General features: G+C 38.7%; 1 protein-coding gene across 2 annotated transcripts in view; it reads right to left on the bottom strand.

Moving 5' to 3' along the window:
- LOC126236855 (glycerol-3-phosphate phosphatase-like) overlaps positions 1 to 2,748 on the bottom strand; it is an 83,376-nt gene extending 80,628 nt beyond the window's left edge. For both annotated transcript variants that reach the window (XM_049946466.1, XM_049946467.1), the window contains exons 1-2: positions 2,613 to 2,748; positions 2,349 to 2,509 (exon numbers count right to left, since the gene is read on the bottom strand). In XM_049946466.1, the coding sequence (XP_049802423.1) occupies positions 2,349 to 2,509; positions 2,613 to 2,700 (249 nt within the window). In that variant the 5' untranslated portion in view covers positions 2,701 to 2,748. The remainder of the gene's footprint in view (positions 1 to 2,348; positions 2,510 to 2,612) is intronic.
- Between the last annotated feature and the right edge of the window lie 15,367 nt (positions 2,749 to 18,115).

Genomic DNA, 18,115 nt, shown 5'->3' with positions numbered 1-18,115 from the left:
AGGTAGCACCACCACCTCAGGTGCTGACACTATCTTCAAAAGCATTATGTACTTACCGACCAATCAGAAGCTCTCTATGGGCTATATAAGGGCACCAAAGCAGCAGTTTTGACAGTCAGTTGCTCCCAATGACAGTGATGGAGGTAACTGTCAAAAGGTTGAGGTTTACCCTGAACTCATAAGAATTAAGCTGTTTGTTGTGAACTACTGGCAAGCCAGTTCCATTATATTCCTCGCTGTGATTTGTAATGATGTGTTCAGACCCGTTATCAGCATACATGAATCTTGGGTAAGCATTATAGTTTTTGAAAATCCATCCCATATTTGTGGTACATCGTTTATTTAATTCAACAATTGGAGTGGGCCACAATGAGATACCATATTTAACTTAATTTTATCCACTGCTGCTACTGTGGCTATGTTACTTGAATAAAATAAAAAAAAGGACCACCTTCAGTCACAAGTAGTGATTTTTATTTCAAGACGTGAAGCATTTCGAGCCTGAGATCTCATCTTCAAGTGCTTGATCAGTCTACACCGTAACCAGGAGTAACCCAAATTTGAAAAATAATACAGACTGATCAAGTGGCTCAAGGTAACCCAAGGGCTCAAAATACATGTATTGAAATAAAATCATGATTTGTGACTGAAGGCAATTTGTTTCTTATTTTCCAATCACATTTAACATTTCCTCACTCCAACCTTAAGTTACATTCCCACTGTGCCATTGTTTAAGACGATCTGCTTTGTTTTGTTATGGTAAGATATGATTTGATCCATACAAAGAGATACATTTAACACCTTAATTATTTTAGCATCCCTAGTAAAACTACATTATCTGAACAATCAAAGATTTTGTCAAAATCACAGAACATACCAAAAGGATAAAATTTCTTATAGTATTAGCAAAACAGGGTTTGTGAGATCATACCATGCTTTAACTGCAGACAAGCCTTTGCAGAACCAAACTGATTAGGGTCTGATGTCACAGATTACTGTCAGTACGGTGGTTCAATATTTTCATATGTACTACCATATGAAAATATTTTGACAAAGCAGGAAGGAAGGAGATGGGGTTACAATTAGAGAACATATTTCAGGCTTTCTGAACTATACCTTTAATCTTTTACTGAAGAAAGGCACTAAAGGGGTTGTGGACATTATCAATGGCTTAAGGTTTCAGTACTTTGGTTGAAATACCATCACATTAAAGCTTTCAGTAATCCAATAATCTTGGTGAGCTCTGTTTAACAGTTCAACTGGCAAAACTGTCATCTGCTATGGAATACGCACTGCACATCTAAGTAAATGCAATAAATCTCCTTTCTACAGTCCACTATCCTTCCTGTGTTTTTGGCAATAACAACCAAAATTATCTTTGATGTGTTCTTGAAATTTTGAACTTGTTGTCTATAGTAGCTATTTACTTTTTAAGTCTTTGTAAAGCTAGACATTTACTTTCAACAAAGCTTTCTCCCATTGACATGACAGCATATTTTAACCCACGATGCCACCCTTATAATCAGATTCCACAATAATTGTCCATCTCTTATAAAGGATAGGGCTAACTAATTTAAAATTACCAATATTTTTGGGAAATAAATTTATTTACTACATGCCACTATTATATGTCTTTCCATTATTTGTTCACTAAATTAGTACTTAATAGCATGTCTGAGTCAGTATTTATGATTCTGTGAAATTATTGTTTTTCCTTCTTAACTGTTAACTGGCTGTTTTGTATGCTTTATTGTCCATCATTATGAGAGAGACTATTTATTAAGGAACACACACCTACTTCATGTAAAACAGTGGAAACAACTGTTCATTACTTCATACTTAATACAGTCCATTAAATTAGTTATACAGACAAATCATTACTAAACGTTTAGAACAATGCCTCACTTAAATGAAAACGAGGCGATTTAATATTTCGAGATTAAATAATACGACAAACTACGGGAAAAAATGTTTTTAAAGCTCTAAATGTGTTTGAACTCTGATTGTATGCTACACAGTTTTCTTTTTCCTTAGTTTCCGAACTGAAACAGAAGTCGCTTCTGTTTTCAACTGATGTATGACAACAATTGATAACGATCGATACATCAACAAATAAATGGGTGGGTCGCTCTGTGTATGTATCATTTAACTGGTTCGCTGGCGTCGCAAGTAGGTCTACATCAGCATCTGTTTTACGTGCGATTACTTTCCCATGCACAAATATTGCTTGCTATGGTAAACTACACAGTAAAATCTGTGAAAACTCTTACTGCGGCAGAGAAACTGTGGTTAAATTGCTGGACTTTATTGCCAAGAGTCATTGGTTACTGAACTGCACTCTTACTTACTTTTTCGGCCTGAAAACCTAACTTTTTACATTTCTCTGCAGCTCCATTTCTAGTTTTGCTGCTGTTGTTAGTAATGAAGAAAATTCTTTTTCCCATTTTCCTAAAACCATTCATTACTGTTTCCGATCCTTTGATCAAATCATCTTCAAGCCATAAGACACCTACGTTGTGGATGAACGGTAACAGCTAATTTAGTGATCAGGTTGAACGACTCAAACATTTTGTACGTATCAGAAATAAAATGATGTGAATATATAGAATTACCATCACAATCTGTTAGAACGGTATCGAATGACTTGAATAAACTCTTAATTGCATGAGACGTCATCTCAGTCAGTTTCAACGCCCTCATTTCTACTTCCTACATGAAGATAACCACTAAGGCACTAAACATTTTCAGTCACACCGAGACCGCGCTGAATCAAGGTGCATCTTTGGGCTGCAGATACTCATTAGTCATTTGTCAGCCGCGACTGCTGTTGACAATTAAAATTAAAGACGTAAAAACGTTGGATTTTTCTTACACAGGCATTGAAAATTTGCACATGCATATTTCCTCTGTTCCTTCAGATCCCGCTCTGTCTACTAGTGTTGTCGGAAGTTTTGCTGACACCGACTCATATTAGCATCTAATGAAGGAATATATGTGGACGTTAATTTGGCTATACGTATTTTAGCTTAAAAAATTTACCGAGACGTTAACGAAGAGAAAATTGATGTCTGAGTTTTGGATGAGAAATGAATTTCTCGTAGAAATCATTTACAAATTCAAACTCCCTAAAGAATGAGTTACCGGCAGGAGACGAAGTGATGTTCGAAAATTACTTTCGAATGAGTAAAATAATTTGTAATTACAGTGAAGGAAATACAGCAACCAGCAAGAAGTTTTCTTGAAATGATTTTATTACACCATTACTATTTTCGGGCCTTAGCCCATCGTTAGATGATAGCGTTAACTTCTTGCAAGTTTTACATTGGTGTCCTAAAATGATGCATAGTTAAAAAAATAGGTTTACATTTATGTCCTAAAATTTAACAATGTTTTTGTGATTACATCACATGTATATGCAATATGCATTGTACTTGCTTCTTGACGTATACATTATGTAAAGGAGGGTTTTTCCGGAACTAAGTACAATGTATATAAGTGTGACACTATGTGCCACAAAAACTTTTATATTTTAGGACACAAATGTAACATTAGCAAGAAGTCAACTCTGCCATTTGATGATGGGATCAGGCCAGAAAGTAGTAATAGTGTAACAAAATCATTTCAAGAAAACTTGTGGCTGATTGCAGTGTTTCCTATAGTGTATTTTATGAAAACAGCTGTGGTGCTGTCCACCAACAACGGATAAAATCATTTTTAATTCCTTTTAACCTGTCTTTCTTCCTCTACACAAAACTGAAATACGCGTATATGTCATGCCAGCTAGTGTTACGCTGTCTGTCAACAGTAGACACTCTCATCGTCACTGTAATATACTTACTGCTTTCTTGAAAGAACAGTTTCCAGCTTTTTATATGAATAGCTATTTGCTATTTAGAATACCTACCAGAGAGGCATTTATGAAAGTTAGGCTGTTATATCAACAGTTCCTGCACAATCAGATCTTGATAAGGTTTCGAAGTATCGCAAAGATTGACAACTTACTTAACATGTACAGAAATGTACAACTATACATCTCACAACATGGAGCAGAGTAATATCTTACTCCAGTGTCAGTCAACTCCCACAAAAAGCTGTGTGCAATAGTTTGTACAGATGTGAAAAGGAATGATAATTTATGTTCAGGTAAAGCAGGTAGCAGCACTGAAAAAATACGATCTCTCTGCAAAAGAGACTGCTTACAAAACATTTGTGGATAATACGTGTGAGTATTATTCAAATTTGTGGGATCCATATCAACAGGCCTAACAGGGGATATTGAACGTATATTAAGAAGAGCTGCATGAATGGTCACAGGTTTGTTTGGCTCATGGAAGAACTTTACAGAAGTGCTAAGAAACCAGTATAGCCTGACAGTTGAAGACAGACACAAAATTATCCCACAAAAGCCTATGGTACTGACGATATTTCAAAAACCAGTATTAATGGAAGACTATTGGAATATAGCTCACACCCATATGTTATATTCCTCTTGTAACTGCAAAGGCAAGATTACTTTAACTATATTTACATCTACATTCGTAGTCTGCATGGCAGAGGGTACATGCCTTCGTACAGTTATTAAGGCTTTTTTCCCATTCCATTCATATAGTCAGCTCAGGATGAATGACTGCCTAAATGTGGGCATACGCACTGTAATTATCCTAATCTTGTTTTAACAATAGGAGTGATAAGTAGAGGAATTGTGCTATATTCCTGGATTCATCACTTAAAGTTGGTTGTAGAAACTTCCTAAGTAGCTTTCCACAGGATTGTCTATCATCAAGCATCTGCCAGTTCAGTCATTTAAAGTTTTTGTATCATTCTCCCGTTGGTAGAACAAACCAGTGACCATTCATGTTTTCCTTCTTTCTGTCTACATCTACATCCATACTCCGCAAGCCACCTGACGGTGTGTCACGGAGGGTACCTTGAGTACCTCTATCGGTTCTCCCTTCTATTCCAGTCTCGTATTGTTCGTGGAAAGAAGGATTGTCGGTATGCCTCTGTGTGGGCTCTAATCTCTCTGATTTCATCCTCATGGTCTCTTCGCGAGATATATGTAGGAGGCAGCAATATACTTCTTGACTCCTTGGTGAAGGTATGTTCTCGAAACTTCAACAAAAGCCTGTACCGAGCTACTGAGCATCTCTCCTGCAGAGTCTTCCACTGGAGTTTATCTATCATCTCCGTAACGCTTTCGGGATTACTAAATGATCCTGTAACGAAGCGCGCTGCTCTGTGTTGGATCTTCTCTATCTCTTTGATCAACTCTATCTGGTACAGATCCCACACTGCTGAGCAGTATTCAAGCAGTGGGCGAACAAGCGTACTGTAACCTACTTCCGTTGTTTTCGGATTGCATTTTCTTACGATTCTTCCAATGAATCTCAGTCTGGCATCTGCTTTACCGACGATAAACTTTATATGATCATTCCATTTTAAATCACTCATAATGCATACTCCCAGATAATTTATGGAATTAACTGCTTCCAGTTGCTGACCTGCTATATTGTAGCTAAATGAGAAGGGATCTTTCTTTCTATGTATTCACAGCACATTACACTTGTCTACATTGAGATTCAATTGCCATTCCCTGCACCATGCATCAGTTCGCTGCAGATCCTCCTGCATTTCAGAACAATTTTTTAGTGTTACAACCTCTCGATATACCACAGCATCATCCGCAAAAAGCCCCAGTGAACTTCCGATGTCATCCACAAGGCCATTTATGTATATTGTGAATAGCAACGGTCCTACGACACTCCCCTGCGGCACACCTGAAATCACACTTACTTCGGAAGACTTCTCTCCATTGAGAATGACGTGCTGCGTTCTGTTATCTAGGAACTCTTCAATCCAATCACACAATTGGTCTGATAATCCATATGCTCTTACTTTGTTGGGGAACTGTATCGAACGCCTTGCGGAAGTCAAGAAACTCGGCATCCACCCGGGAACCCGTGTCTATGGCCCTCTGAGTCTCGTGGACGAATAGCGCGAGCTGGGTTTCACACGATCGTCTTTTTCGAAACCCATGCTGATTCCTACAGAGTAGATTTCTAGTCTCCAGAAAAGTCATTATACTCGAACATAGTACATGTTCCAAAATTCTACAACTGATCGACGTTAGAGATATAGGTCTATAGTTCTGCACAACTATTCGACGTCCATTCTTGAAAGCGGGGATGACCTGTGCCCTTTTCCAATCCTTTGGAACGCTACGCTCTTCTAGAGATGTATGGTACACGCTGCAAGAAGGAGGGCAAGTATTCTGTGTAAAATCGAACTGGTATCCTATCAGGTCCAGCGGCCTTTCCTCTTTTGAGCGATTTTAATTGTTTCTCTATCCCTCTGTCGTCTATTTCGATATCTACCATTTTGTCATCTGTGCGACAATCTAGAGAAGGAACTACAGTGCAGTCTTCCTCTGTGAAACAGCTTTGGAAAAAGACATTTAGTATTTTGGCCTTTAGTCTGTCATCCTCTGTTTCAGTACCATTTTGGTCACAGAGTGTCTGGACATTTTGTTTTGATCCACCTACTGCTTTGACACAAGACCAAAATTTCTTAGGATTTTCTGCCAAGTCAGTACATAGAACTTTACTTTCGAATTCACTGAACGCCTCTCGCATAGCCCTCCTCACACTAGATTTCGCTTCGCGTAATTTTTGTTTGTCTGCAAAGGCTTTGGTTATATTTATGTTTGCCGTGAAGTTCCCTTTGCTTCTGTAGCAGTTTTCTAACTCGGTTGTTGTACCACGGTGGCTCTTTTCCATCTCTTACGATCTTCTTTGGCACATACTCATCTAACGCATATTGTACGATGGTTTTGAACTTTGTCCACTGATCCTCAACGCTATCTGTACTCGAGACAAAACTTTTGTGTTGAGCCGTCAGGTACTCTGAAATCTGCTTTTTGTCACTTTTGCTAAACAGAAAAATCTTACTACTTTTTTAAATATTTCTATTTACTGCTGAAATCATCGATGCAGTAACCGCTTTCTGATCGCTGATTCCCTGGTCTGCGTTAACTGTTTCAGATATTTCGCGTCTGTTTGTCACCAGAAGGTCTAATATGTTATCGCCACGAGTCGGTTCTCTGTTTAACTGCTCAAGGTAGTTTTCAGATGAAGAACTTAAAAAAACTTTCACTGGATTCTTTGCCCCTGCCACCCGTTTAAACGTTTGAGTCTCCCAGTCTATATCCGGCAAATTAAAATCTCCACCCAGAACTATAACATGGTGGGGAAATCTACTAGAAATATTTTCCAAATTCTCCTTCAGGTGCTCAGCCACAACAGCTTCTGAGCCAGGGGGCCTATAGAGACATCCAATTACCATGTCTGAGCCTGCCTTAACCATGACCTTCACCCAAATTATATCAGATTTCGGATCTCCGTCAATTTCCTTCGATACTATTGTATTTCTTATCGCTATAAATACGCCTCCCCCTTCACTGTAGAGCCTGTCTCTGCACTATATATTCCAATCTGAGTATAGAATTTCATTACTGTTTACATCTGGTTTCAGCCAACTTACTGTCCCTAGTACTATGTGGACATTGTGACCGTTTATTAATGAGAGCAGTTCTGGGACCTTTCTATAGACGCTCCTGCACTTTACTATTAACACATTAAACTTGTTGCGTCCCAGGAGGCGTCTTGTCGGGCCTAGGGAAGGAATTCTCTAACCTAAAAACCCACATGTGCACTCCACACGTACTCCGCTAACCTTGTAGTCGCTTCCTGCGTGTAGTGCACGCGTGTCCTATTCAGTTGGACCCTACATTTCTCCACCCGATAGCGGAGGTCGAGAAATTTGCACCCCAGAACTCTGCAGAATCGTCTGAGCCTCTGGTTTAAGCCTTCCACTCGGCTCTAAACCAGAGGACCGCGATCGGTTCTGGGAACGATTCTGCAAATAGTTAGCTCAGATTCCACCACGAGAGCGAGGCTTTCCGCCTTCACCAACTCCACCAACCGCCTGTATGAACTGAGGATGACCTCTGAACCCAGACGGCAGGAGTCATTGGTGCCGACATGAGCAACAATTTGCATTTGGATGCGCCCAGTGCTCTCTATCGCCAGCCGGGCCTCCTCCACATCTCGGATGAGACCCCCCCCCCAGCAAGCAGACAGAGTGAACATTGGCCTTCTTTCCCGACCTTTCCGCTATTTCCCTAAGGGGCTCCATCACCTGCCTAACATTGGAGCTCCCAATCACTAATAAACCCCTCCCCCTGTGTGCCTGCTCGACCTTGCTGAAAGAGCGGCCACATGTCCACTCACAGGCAGAGCGGGCGGTGCCACATGGCCAACCTCCACATTGACCCTCCGCCTCGTGCGCCGCGAACGCCGCTGAACCCCCCACTCCCCTTGGGGAGAGGGTGGCCCAACTGCGCTCGGTACCCGCGAAGATGTTTCGACAGCAGGGACAGTAGGTGAAGCATGTAACACCTGGGGTGTACCATGCGACGCACCAGACTTCCCACTGCCGCTACACTCCGAGGCAGCAGCCTGAAGACGGCTGACCATGGCCATCAACACATTCAGCTGTTCGCGAACAGTGGCCAGCTCCTCCTGCGTGTGTACGCAGCAGTCACACATCCTATCCATCCTAAGAAATCAATTTACTGTAGAGAGTTAATCAACTTTTAACTAGACTGCTAATTCACTAAAGGCGGCTGATAGTTGACTAATCTGTGGTTACTAGACACTTCTTGTAGAAAACAATGAAAATAGCACTACCTGTCTCTGGACTGTATTCAAAACAAACACTAGCACTACTGGCACTATGGCTGACTAAAGGGACTCTCTCTAACTGTATTCAAAACAAACACGAAATCTATGGAACACTATTACTAACACTCGACAATTAAAGCTTCCTAAAAGCAAAAACACACGGAAGAAGACGTGACAAGTAAGAAAAATACAGTTAATACTTAAATTAACGTAGCTCGCTGCACAACAGACGTGACGCAGACAGCAGTTACGACATACTGTCCCCCATTAGTCCTATGTGGTATGGGCCCCACACACTTCGGCGATATTCTGAGATAGGTTTGATGCACAGGCGTCCAAACAGGGGTAAGAAGGGGCGCTAGACCCCTCCTGGACTCTGGGTTCAGGCTTTTATTCGTTACAGAATTCTCTCGAGTTTCTAGCACTCATCGTCTGTGATTCCACTAAACTGCAGATTTAACACTGCTGACCATGACAAGAAATTCTGCAACTTTATCAGTCACCATATTTTTTGGGTTTCTTAATTGTCACTATGTTCACTGGAAATTATATCGGTTCCGTGGTGCAGATGCGGCTACAGCGTTGACCTGCAGTCAAGACAGACACGAAACATTTACAGAAACATGTTGAAATAACGTTTTCAACCTTTTTCTATCGAGTCCCCGTGCGAATACGGTTACAGCGCTGACCTGCAGTGACGATGATCATGAAACCTTAACATAAACATGCTGAAATAACGTCTTCAACCTTTTTCTGTTGCTTCCTCGTTGATTTCTTACTGAGCTGAACAAAACATCCTGACACACAGATTCCATCTCTGGTCCCTGCCACACAAACATGGCAGCAGTGTAGGTGTCAGCCAATTGCTCACAATACCCATAAGGGCGCCCCCTCCCCTTGATGAACAATGGAAACATGATAATAGTTTACCATTTGACTGTGGATAACATCCATGAAGGATAGCTGATCCTGAATTCAGTCATACGTGTCAGAACTATTGTAGTACACTCAGAAGAACACTGCCATGCTCTACTGTATGTATGTACATCTATACTTGATCGATGGCCACAAATTCATCATTTGAAAAAAGGGAGTACCATTTTCCGCTAGGAAAGAGATGGGATAACATAAAATTTCAAGCTCAAAAAACTGCATCTCCCAATATTGAAATGTTTTCAAAGTCTGTTGGTGCAACAGCGCAGAATACAGTACCAGAGCTACGAATTCTACACTCATCTTGGCGTACTGCACAATAATGCGACAAACTGTCCTAGAGTGCCAAAAGTTGATTCTACCAGAAAGTTTGAAGATTTTTTTGCGAGGTTTCCTTCATTCATTTATCTAGTCATATAGTAGCCCTGGGCTACGCTTTTCCTAACGAAATCAAAAAATTTAGCTTTTAAAACACATTTTGTTCAACTACAGTTATGCCATCCAACACTAAAACGTATAAATTATGTAATCGGTGCAATAAATCAGTTAACGTGACCAGATGTGAAGTTCCATAAGCAAACAAAGTGTTATACATAGCATCAAAGTTAAAGAAGTCTTCTTAAAACGTTTTACCATTTTTCTCCACTTTGAGAGTTATTAACATCGCATTGTTGACGACATTCAGCAGGATTTTCTCAATAATTCTGACTTATTTCCTATTACAGATTTTCAATTTTTAGGCTTCAACCTAACATTATGAATAAACTATTGTATTTTTGAGAATATTTTCTTGTTTATTTCATACGTCGTTGGATCCCCTGGATTTAATTATATGAAGATGTAATTTCAGGTCTCTGAATGAAAAATGTGGGACCTGAATTCATATTAATAACATAAAAATACATACTTTGCTTATATTGTTGAAATGTGCTCACCGTTCAAGTGCCAAACTAAGGACCTTGAAAATACTAAGTAAATAAATATCAGCTTTTTGAGACACAAAGAGTTTTATGTACCTCATGTCATATTTAGTTCATGGGGCCACCACACTTTGCAAACTCTCCAAACCAGTTCTTTAAAAATGTCAAGTTTTGAATCGTAAACTGATTGAATTTCCTTGGAATTATACTAGTGAAATGCAGTCTGTCACCTGCTTTACCTACAACTGAGACTATACGATCGTTTCTTTTCATATCCCTACAAATTGCTACACCCAAGTGTTTGTATGAGTTGAACGATTCAAACTGTGACTCACTGATACTGTAGTCATAGGATGCTACGCTTCTTCGCTTTGTGAAAAGCATAATTTTATATTTTTGAACCTGTAAAGCAATTTGCTAATCTTTGCACTGCTTATATATCTTATCAAGTGGGGGACTGATGACCTTAGCTGTTTAGTCCCCCTTAAACATCCCAACAACCACCACCATCTTATCAAGATCTAACATACTTTTGAAGCTTCTTTCTGACACTATTTCATTATGGACAATTGCATCTGAAACATCCCCTTTGAAAGATTAATGAATTACTGTACTGGTAAACCCCTTGCGTTATTTGATTTTCAAACAGTTGAGTGAAACTGAACGTACTCAGACATTACTCTCTTTACTTATTCTGATCAACACGAAACTGACACACAATATTTTTAGCACAACGCAATCTGACTTTCAAAAATTCCTACAAAATAATGGCCCTGACTAACAATAACCTATACCTTTCATGAATCACTTACCTCACAAAAACCTTCGTTACTCGAACTACTGCAATACGGCGATTGCCAATACTACCAGCTAAATAAAAGATTCTAACTACTGAAGGCACTAACTACTGATAGGCATAGTTAGCAAATGAAAGATTTTGATAGAGAGCAAACAATGTATTTACCCTAATAGTGTTCAAAAGTCATAATATATATATCAGTCCATGACATCCAGTCTTACAAGTTTACTCTCTCTGATGGACACACGTCCAGATCATCCGCTCTCAAAACTCCGCCATCTCACTCCTCACATTCACCACTGCTGGCGGCTCACCTCCAACTGCACAACGCTAAACGCTGTTAACAGCCAACTGTCCAACACTACAATAGCAAATTCCAACAATGCAAACCAGCCACAGACTGCACACAGCACAGTCAGTGATTTTCATACACAGCACTACATGACGTTACCAACATAAAAACGTAAACAGCCTACTTACATAGTCCCCATGCTCCTCAAAAAAAATTTACAAATTGTTTTGGGCAGTGGACAATACTGATTTGAAGAAATTTTTCATAATTACAATAACAAAGAAATCAAATGCACACATTTATTGATACAATGTTGGTCAAAAGCTAAAATATTCTCACAGTCCATAAAGACAGTCCTGATCACTCATCACAGTAAAATTGTAGTGTTTTTTTCTCAAAGTCTGAGCAGTAAAAGAAAATGCACATGGAAGTAGTGGATTTCCACGCAGTCTTGAAGAAGTAGTGTTGTCCTTCCAATGAAAAGACAATGCTGACTCTTGTCATGCAGACAGGTAATGGGCCACAACAGAGCAAACCCGCAGCAGAGTCAGTCGAAGTTTTGAAGAATATTGGTAGGTAGGTCATCACAGAGCAGACCCACTGCAGTCCTGGTAGATATCATGGTATTGGTGGGCCACCAGAGGTGCAGACCCACTGCAGTCCTTGTAGAGATAATGGTATTGGTAGGCCATCAAAGATGCAGACCCACTGTAGTCCTTGTAGAGACGGCCAGCAGCCATCTGTTGCGACTGTGCACATGCACAATCACCACTGAAGAGTCTTGTACTATATAGCAAGTCCATAAACCAACACTTGTGCACTCACACAGTTTTTGGAATTGTCCTTAGAACCAGCAATGCTGTTAACCAGTCCCTTGCTGAATTATTAACACAGGTGCAAACACTAACAGTCCCAAGTTCTCACATATTGTGCATATACTATGACCAACAGAACTGTGTGCAGTGAAATGAATGCTTACAAGTTATTTAATTTGATGAAATGGTGTCAATTACAATTTTATAACATGAGAATACAATCACATAGATACAGAAAACACCATTAAAACATAATAATACAGATAACATTTGTAGTAGTACAGGCTTTACAAAAGAATAGAAATAAACATGTACATCAGTGTTACAGGAATTATGACATAAGTAAATAAGTAAAATAATGAGAATAGTTTTCGAAACATTAATTTCACACATGAGCATTATAACAGAACAGAATAATTAATGTCTTAACATCTATACAAAGTAAATGATATATTATCAATGCAAATTATATTTGAGTATACCAGATAGTGAATGTAGCTTAGTATTAGAAAAATTATACAACATAAATTTTATTAGCTAAACACATAAAGACAGGAAAAACACAAATACACAAGGGTACACAAACATATCGGAATAACACAAAAGGAAAGGAGAGGGATCGTTTTCAGTTTAACATTTGGTACTGCAGTCCAACCCAAAACTTCATTCCATAGATCTTTCCTCTTATTTCAACATTTGCTCCTGCAAAAAAATCCTATCTAACCCTGTTGTCCCTAAACCCTACTGTTTTGTTCGTATCCTCTTTCAAAATAAATATTTCTCATTGTACAATACTCATTGTTGCCCAAATCTTTTTCATATAACTTCTCAATGCATTTTCCCCCTATTCTTCATAGTTAGTTTCTTATATAGTCTATCCCATCTTAACCTAACTTAAATCTACTGAGCTCAGATATATGTACTAAGGGACCAGGCAATGCAGCAGCAAAAAAATTAACACAAACAGCAATGACAAAAAAACGCAAATTTGGAAAGCAAGCAGCAGTATAAATTAGCAAAGCAAATGCAATATTACAACTAATATAAGACAATGTGCAGCAAACAAGAAAAATAAATCAGTAGTAAAACTCGCTTAACAGAGTAATACAAAGTGAAATTCAGTAGCACTATTGTAACCTCCCCACAAAATAAAATAAATAATATGAATATGATTCTAATTTAACCTTCCCACATAATTTTCATTCACATTTTAGTGTAAGCTCAAAACAGAAAAATCCTTAAACCTCTCAACAGTAAAAAATATAATTATGTCGTTCACATTCAGTGTAATGTACCAACAAAAAAATAATAAATACAGTAACCTGGTAATAATATAATGTAACTAACCTCTCAATTAAATTGTCGCTCACTTATAACTTTTCAATAATTGACTGTGAATTTAACCTGGTAAATTTTGGACGTCAGTAGTGCTGTGTCATGGCCCTGAAAGATCATTCTGAATAAAAAAAAAAGAAAAATTCTTACCTCAATGAAGTCGCTGAATAACGCATATATATCTGCTCTTACAATAAATTTTTCTGGTACAGCCCTGTGCAATGCTGGCCGATAGATTTGTCATTTATGAAAGGGAAACAACTGATTTTTCTTTTGCAATAATCGGGATGATCATGGATTGGAGAAATTAGTAAATTCTTTAAATTGAAATGAATGGTTGTTAAAATTACATTTTTAAAACATTTACATGGGACTTCAAATAACATTAGTACATATGCACGAGGCTGCTTTTTTACCTTATAGAATAATACTCAGACTCCAGCATCACTGCACCGTGACCGGCCCAGCCAACACGATACACAAGAGCAGACCAGAGCAGACTGCAGACTAGCAACAACTTACTGCTACAGCTACACAGTTCCTACTACAGGTGACAAAAAATAACGTAACTGATAGAAATAAAGGGGTTACTGAAAAGTAACGGTTACTGCGATAACCGTTCCTCTAATACAGGCAGTTATTTCAATAACTGTCTAATGTCAACAGTGCCTTGCGCCATCTGTTGATCGAAGATCGCACTACGCTTTCCTGTCAACTCATCGGTGATCTGGCTAGGAACTAAGGAGAGGGCAGACCATTTGGAAGGCGTTCTATAGGCCATGGGAATAACTGTGAGACTGCGCGCCATCTGTTGATAAGAACTGTGTACTATATCATGCGCCTTTGTTACTTTTAGCACAAACAATTAAATAAAGTTAATGTCCGAGTGGTGGATGATAGGAGCTGCAGTACAGGCATTGACAAGTACGGTCGTTCCCTTAAGCCACCGCCTCATATGTCAATTTAGCTTGGACGCGTTGCATAAAGAGAGGTACCATAACGAATTCGAGCGACTATGGAAATAACTGTCAGAGATCGGTATTTTCCTCTGCCAGTTATCGTTTTTGGCTCACAGTTCTCGCTCTCTGGCAGTTATCGGGCTACCATTACAGGCAACCTGGAAGTTGGTAACGGAATAACTGTGTGTCTGTGTTCCTGATACAGTGACTCCAGTCCTACACCCCGGTGATATTACAGAGACGATAGTTACTGTAGTGAACAAATATTTACGTACTTCTTCGGAAATAGCTGCTGGCCATCGCGAATGACAAATAGCATGTCAGAAAGTATAACATAATACAGTGGAATATAATAATTATTATCCTCATCATTTGTTAGGAGATTGTCAAAATATGTGAATATATCACAGTAACTGCTAATATTTACAGAATTGATACACTGTCAGAATAAAACACAGTTACGCACTTTTAATAAATTTATCATACACAGAATACCCGATCTTGACTGTTGCAACCAAGTGCTGTCAAAACTGAAATATAGCAGAATTTTTACCTAAGCTGGTCTATCAGTCTCTGTACGATATTCATCTACAGAGTAGAAGGAGGGGTCCATGGAAGCGTCTGATTCCACCCGTCTGCTTTGACGTAAAGGTGTTGTGGTGTGTGAATATCATTACGGCACGGTGTTTATGAGTTGGTTTTCGTGTGTGTGGGGGGGGGGGGGCTAGTTTGCAGTGCCGGAATTTGCTGGTGGTAATTAATTTTTTTTCTAGCTGTGATGTTTTGTGTATTTATGGAGTATTGAATGTGATTTAATTTATGTAGGGATGATTGATTTGTGGACTTTTGGGATTGTGGTTTTATTTTTCGCAGTTGTAGGTGTTGGTTTTTTGGCATCAGTAGCTGTGGTGGACCTATATAGGTCACCGGAAATGACCGATTCCCATTTTCATAGTTGTATGTGTTGATGTTTTAGTATCGTCATCTGAGGTTGACCTATGTAGGTCAGGGAAATGTCCAATTCCAATTTTCGTACTTTTAGTTGTGGGTATTGGTGTTTTGGTATGGTCACCTATGGTTGACCTATATTGTTCAAGGGGAGTGTCCCATTCCTGCAGATTTTTGTTGGTGTTGCAGAATGCTGTATTTTTTTTCTTTTTGTTCTTCATTTTGTGTTTTGGGATCATGGTGTGTGTGTTTTTTTTTTTACTAGCTTGTCCTCGCCCTAAAACCCCCAACTTCCCACAGTTGTCACGTTGGTTTGATTGTATTTTTGGTGGGAGATGTTATTGTATTATTTATATATCTTCGTGTTTGTTGCCATGTGTATGTAGTGACGTCATAGACACACTTAAAATAGCCATTTCCGGCATATTGATGACGGGTGGAATCAGACACTTCTGTATCAAATAGTCTTTCAAACACACTGTAAACAGCGCTTTATCTGAAACCAAGTTTTTAATAGTTGCCAACTTGCTGGCAGTTTGTTGAAAATGCATGTTCCTAAATATTGGACCCCTTTTGGACCAAGGTAAGTGATTTTAGGTCTTTATGTAGATTGCTGTTCCCATTTCTAGTACTGATATTATGTATTGAGCTATTGGTTGGAAATACGTGTTTAGAATACGAAGTTCCTTGAACAGGTTCCTACATAATGTTCTTGAATTTATCCCACAAACGAATTTTATCACACACGAAAAACTTTTGCTACGTTTGGTAAGTTACCACAGAATATGCTCCCTTATGAAATAATAGAATGAAAAAATGTGGTATGCCCTTCCCAACTGAATTTATTATCGAGTTGCAGTTCCAGAAATGTAACACTGTCAACCTTTCCGATCTGCATGTCTTCATATGTTATAAACATGCTGTAGCTGGAAAAATCGAGCATTTTCCAAATCTGACATAAAACTTGGATTAGCGTACTCACACTTTCCCCAATAGGACTAGTTTTTACAGCACAGGAGTAAACGAATCTGTCGCATTACGTATATTTTTTTGTTTTATTACAAGGCTGTATACTTTATTCTATTATGTGAGCAGCACAAGAAATTAAGCTTCGAATTTAACCTGCAGTACTCAGTTTACATATTACTTCATACTTAAAAACGCACGTTGTTAACATTTTACTTAAACAGTGCTGTGACGAAGTTCCGCATACTTTCTGTCGCCACTGCGAAGATAATATTTCTAATAGCGACTGATAACCTACAAGCATATAATATGAAACACTAATAATCGTTCTAACATCAACTAAAATGTACCCAGAGTTAATAAGCTAAGGTTATGACACAATTCATACGACATTCCTGCCATTTCACACTACTCGCAGTTATACTGATAACTAAACTGATGGATTCCAGCTATGTCGTTATTTAACTGTAGCCCCTCGGAGTTTTCGGTATTCGCTAGCGAAAAATAGCTTGGCAGTTATTAATAACCGTTAACGATAATGGTTATCAAAGAATAACTGGAACTGTGATAACAGTTACTCCAGAATAACCGTTTGGCCCACCTCTAGTTCCTACTGCAGTCAACACTGCTTTCTGGTCAGAGATTCTCTTATACCTTGCATATCGCAGGCAGCGCATGAGCAATACATCGAAATTACATCTGCTCGGACCTCTTACACTATGCCTGCCGCACAGCAGCAGCAAATGTAATAACTTATACCTAAATATGACATAGCTCAAGCAAAAAAAAAAAAAAGTACACTAAAGACAGCAATGCAGATAAGGGAAATCTCTATTCACATCTTAGTGTCTATGTCATTAAAGTGGTGCACCACAACAACTTATTCTATCAAAAAAATTACCAAGTAGTTGAAAAGAAAATTATGTATGCAGTTGCTGTTACTAGTCCCTTCTTATTGTTCTTTCCTTTCCAAGTGCTCCTATTTTGAAGAATGTGGATCATACAATTATTATTTAACAGATCTGTTGACAGAAAGTGTTCACATTAGCAAATGCATTTAATTTTACTTTATAAAACCAATGCTGCAACACAGCTGGAAAACAGATATCAAATGAAATAAGCAACTATGTACAAAGCAAAGTATAAAAACATCATTCAATAGCCATGTGGCATTTCATAAGTCAGTAGAAATTCTCTCAACTCCTGTAGAAAGAAACTTGTCATAATCAGGTGTGCAGATGTAAGAATATTTCCCATCAATTCATAAGCATTTCAGTAAGTAGCACAAAGTACGTGCTCCACAGTATAATCATATGTTTCCAAGTAATAGTTTGTCATATTTGCGATACTTTCTACAAAGGAATGTCAATAGTGAGGTTAATGATCTCTTTTTTCTCCACCTAATGG

Source organism: Schistocerca nitens, chromosome 2, assembly GCF_023898315.1.
Source record: "Schistocerca nitens isolate TAMUIC-IGC-003100 chromosome 2, iqSchNite1.1, whole genome shotgun sequence".
Classification (NCBI taxonomy): domain Eukaryota; kingdom Metazoa; phylum Arthropoda; class Insecta; order Orthoptera; family Acrididae; genus Schistocerca; species Schistocerca nitens.
The sequence above is the reverse complement of the archived record's forward strand: the minus strand, read 5'-3'. Positions and strand labels throughout refer to the sequence as shown.